This window comes from Jaculus jaculus, chromosome 6 (assembly GCF_020740685.1).
Source record: "Jaculus jaculus isolate mJacJac1 chromosome 6, mJacJac1.mat.Y.cur, whole genome shotgun sequence".
NCBI lineage: Eukaryota > Metazoa > Chordata > Mammalia > Rodentia > Dipodidae > Jaculus > Jaculus jaculus.
The window spans coordinates 118079370-118083423 of NC_059107.1; the positions used below are offsets into that span (position 1 = coordinate 118079370).

The 4054-nt window shown below is 45.9% G+C and overlaps 1 protein-coding gene across 1 annotated transcript; it reads left to right on the forward strand.

Annotated features, from left to right (window-relative positions):
* The first annotated feature begins 349 nt into the window (after positions 1 to 349).
* Positions 350 to 3686, forward strand: Atxn7l3b (ataxin 7 like 3B). Its single transcript, XM_045153185.1, has one exon. The coding sequence runs from the start codon at positions 489 to 491 to the stop codon at positions 780 to 782; it is 294 nt and encodes a 97-aa protein (XP_045009120.1). The 5' UTR covers positions 350 to 488; the 3' UTR covers positions 783 to 3686.
* The last annotated feature ends 368 nt before the right edge of the window (positions 3687 to 4054 follow it).

Consider the following 4054-nt stretch of genomic DNA (forward strand, 5'->3'; position numbering starts at 1 on the left):
AATAAAGGACATAAAATAGCATCCTGGTAATCATTTCATGAAGAAGTAACGAAAGACACCAGTTCTTCCGCCTGACTCTCATAAATAAATTCTCAGGACGCACCAACCGCGACGCACCGCAAAACGCCCAGGGGCTGAGCGGAGCCAGTGCGCAGGCGCGGCACGGGCCGGAAGCGGGGGGGCGGGGCCGAGCCCAAGCGGAGAGCGGAAGAGGCCGGGACGGCTGGGCTACGCGCCGGGGAGGTTTCGCGGTGAGTCGGGGCCGCGCGTTGCTGACAGCTCCGAACCTGCGAGCCGCCGTAGTGCGCCGAGACGGGGTTCGGGGAGCCGGAGCCGGTGCCGCCGTGACCGCGGAGCCGCCGCCACCGCCGCCCGCGAAGACACGGTCCCCAGAGGCCTGCAGGCCTAGCCCGGCCCGCGAGCCCGAGCCGGCGTGTCGCTGCCGTGAGTAAAGCCAGCGCCCTCTCCACGCTCGTGCGCACATTAAGATGGAGGAGATCTCCTTGGCCAACCTGGATACTAACAAGCTAGAGGCCATCGCCCAGGAGATTTATGTAGACCTGATAGAGGATTCTTGTCTGGGATTCTGCTTTGAGGTGCACCGGGCGGTCAAGTGTGGCTACTTCTACCTGGAGTTCGCAGACACTGCTAGCGTGAAGGAGTTTGGCATTCAGCCAGTGGAAGACAAAGGAGCATGCCGCCTCCCGCTCTGCTCCCTGCCTGGAGAAGCCGGGAATGGGCCTGACCAGCCACTGCAGCGCTCGCCGCCAGAATTCCAGTAGCCGCACCGTGGGAGAGGCTGGCAGTGACCAGGACAATAATTCACACTGGTCTCCTGGCTTGGAGTAAGCAAAGTCAAAAGAGAGAGAGAGAGAAAAGGAAAAAAAAAAAATCAATCAAAAGTCCCAATTTCCCTTAAAGATCCTAGCATTCAAAAATCAAAAGTGGAAAATTTCTTTTTTTCTTTTTTGAAGTTTACCCAGGGCTAGCTCTGAACCCTGGGTAGTAGAGGGTGCACAGCCAGGGCTTCCTGCAATTCTTGTTGATCTCTAAACACACCCGGATGTACACAAGGTTTCCCTCTACTATACACAGCGGACAGGGGAGCAGCAGGCTCTCCTCCATCAGCCTGAGGTCAAGGGCTTCTTGGACAGTTTGGACATTGCTCATGTTCAGGTCATCAGCACGTGTATTTGCTCCCCTGAATTCTAAGCCTCTAATGGGCCTCTAGAAACGAAAATCAGGAGATTTGCATAGTAACAATATTAATTGCCAGTTGAATTAGGTAAGAAGCTCTGTGGCTTTGTCTGCAAGGAGAAGAAAAGTTCGAAACCACCTGTTTTCCAAAGGCCTGGCATTTGCACTGATTTCAGGGGATGTGGAAACAAGGCCTAGCCTTTACCTGAGCACAGTCTCTTTCTTCCCCTCCTTCTCTAGGACCGGTTTGAGAAAGGATAACCTGGCTTTCCAGGCGGGCTTAGGATTCTGTTTTGATCCTGTGAGAAAGAAGTAGGGACCTCTGCAACTATGAAGATTCATGCTTGGATGAATTATCTTGTGGGCATAAAATGGTGGGACGGCCCTTTTCTACTCTTTATTATGTAAGGAATGTAGCCAGCCAGTGGGTCTGACTGAACTCTGGAAGAATCTCATGGCTGTGCAGGATGCTGTTGGTAAACTGAGCCTGGAGGGGACTTCTCCCAACTGCCCTCAGTAATGTGAATGAATTAGTGCTCAGAGCCAAGAAGCAGACTTGGTTTATCTCTTCTACGACTGTTGAATCCTGTTGAATGCCCTTGTTCCTTAAGCTGGGAAGTCAGCTGTGCTGTGGTGAATGTTCACCACCTGTGCCCCTCACAATGATATACTTTGACTTGGTCCCTTTTGGACCTTCATGACAGCAAGAGCTATCTTTTTGTTATGGGAAGGAAGTGGGAAAGGATTTCCCTTGCTTTTTGGAAATGGGGTAGAGGAGGATGGGAAGTGAGGGCTAAATATCAAAACTACCCTCTGATTTACTCCCTGGGTAAGGGTTTAAAAAGGATTAAGAGGGTGGGAGGCCGGATGTGATCAGAACAGAAAGGTGCTGCTTTATTTGAAATGTTTTCTTACCTCATTCCGTGCCCCAGTAAAGGGTCCAGCCTCATCTGTCTGGCTTGGCCCCATGTTCCTGTCCACTGCTCCACACTGCCTATCTGGTGCAGCTCATGATTCCAGGTGCTGCTTGCTTCTCCAGCTTTGACCACTCTCAGTTCATCTCTTAATGCTCCTGCTTCTGAAGCCTAGCCAGGTTCTTTTACCTTGTCCCTTGAGTCCTTACGTTCGTTTTGTCTAATCTGTTATTGTGGGAGATTCAGAAGAGAATCTTTCTGATGACTCCGTCTGGATTGAAATGGGAAAATAACTTTTTGTATTTATAGGGCAGGGCGATGCCTAAGTATTTCTCCTCTACAGGAATGTGTTGCTCTTATGATCATTATGCTTTGTCATCTTGAGTTCAGTCTTCCCACCTCCACTTAGTATTGCCTATTAGGACTTGAACAGAAGAACTATGAAGGCTGACACACAGGGATGGAGTTGGTCCTGCTCCACTTCCTCTAACCTTTATTGTGTATACATTATCCTTATCCCACAAGGAGCTACTTGAACACTATGGATTGCTTTGGGTTATGGTACTCTAGAGAGTTAAGGAAGCATAGTGATTGGGCCTTGAGACTGTCTATAATTGCCTTCTAGAGTTTTTCCTGCTCAGGGTTAGGGCCTAGTTACAAGTTGATGGTCATCCAGGAATTGAGAGAATTTTTAAGTCAAGCACTGGCAGGGTCAAAAATAACGTGAAGTTATTTCTGCACTTGGCCTTTTGTGGACACCTAAGAATAATGAGGAAGAGATAGGTCTAAGTGTGACTCCTGCCTACTTCCTCACAATATTTTGGAAATAGGATGAAAATAAAGGGAGTAAAGTGAAAGTCCAATCTGCCTTCAGATATGGAGCTCTGGTGTGACTTAATACTGCTTTTTTTTTTTTTTCTCTTCTGGTTAGAGGATGAACATGTGGGAAGTAGTTTTGCATATGGTTTCTTCATATGACTTCCTTTTTTTCCTTTATTTTTTTTTATTTATTTTTGTTTTTTGTGCTCTTCACTATCATTAGGGCAGTAGCCCCCTGCTCTCTGTAGGTATGAGGTGGGCTAAGTCCAACAGGTGCCCTGAGGGAACAACCTACTTTTTTGGCAGATAATGCTCCCTACCATGTGTAGTTCAGGGTGGTTAGGAACTCTCCCTTCTTCTACTCCCTTTCCTGTAACAGCAGAATTCCTATTCTTCAATTAATTGTATTGAACACCCTGTAATATTACTATGTATCTGAGTGTGTGTGTGTTTAGGGGAATGGGGATTCTTTAAAATTTCTGTGGTTTGTGGGTTTTTCTTCCATATATTAGTTCCCACCACCGCATGCCCAGTGGCCACTGCCTGGCATTATCGCATGCTGGGATCATTGGGGGAGGGTAGTATGAAACTCAACACTGTCCTTTGTTTTGGAGATTCTTATTTTTAAGTAAATAATCCATCTTATACAGATAGCTGATTAACTCTGTGTGTGCCCCCTTGCCTCTATGGCTGCTGGTGTAAAATAAACTGCATCTCCCCATTGCTAAACAGTAATAATAAAATGTAAAAAACACATATATATATATATATTTATTTTATTTTGACTCCTTGCTTTTTTTTTTAAATATATGTATGTTTTTCAAGTACTGATAGTAAAATAATGTTGAATCGTATTAAATCTTAATACTTTTTCCTGAATGGGAAGTGTGTCTGAATACATAGAAGAGCTCTTTCCAGCTTGGTTTCTCAATCTCATCCTTCAAAGATCTCCCTCAGCATCCATCTAAAGCAACAAACTATAATTTTCCTTTTTTCATAGGACGTGAGAAGATGGTAAAATAAATACAGTAGAAGCCTATTAGAAAAAGTTCAATTTAAACAGAAGTTATGTTAAAATACACATTTAAACATCATTTCACACTAATAGCCTTATTTTCTCAAGG

Bases quoted from the DNA above. Each gene is read 5' to 3' on its own strand.
- Atxn7l3b (XM_045153185.1), top strand. From the start codon at position 489: ATGGAGGAGATCTCCTTGGCCAACCTGGATACTAACAAGCTAGAGGCC.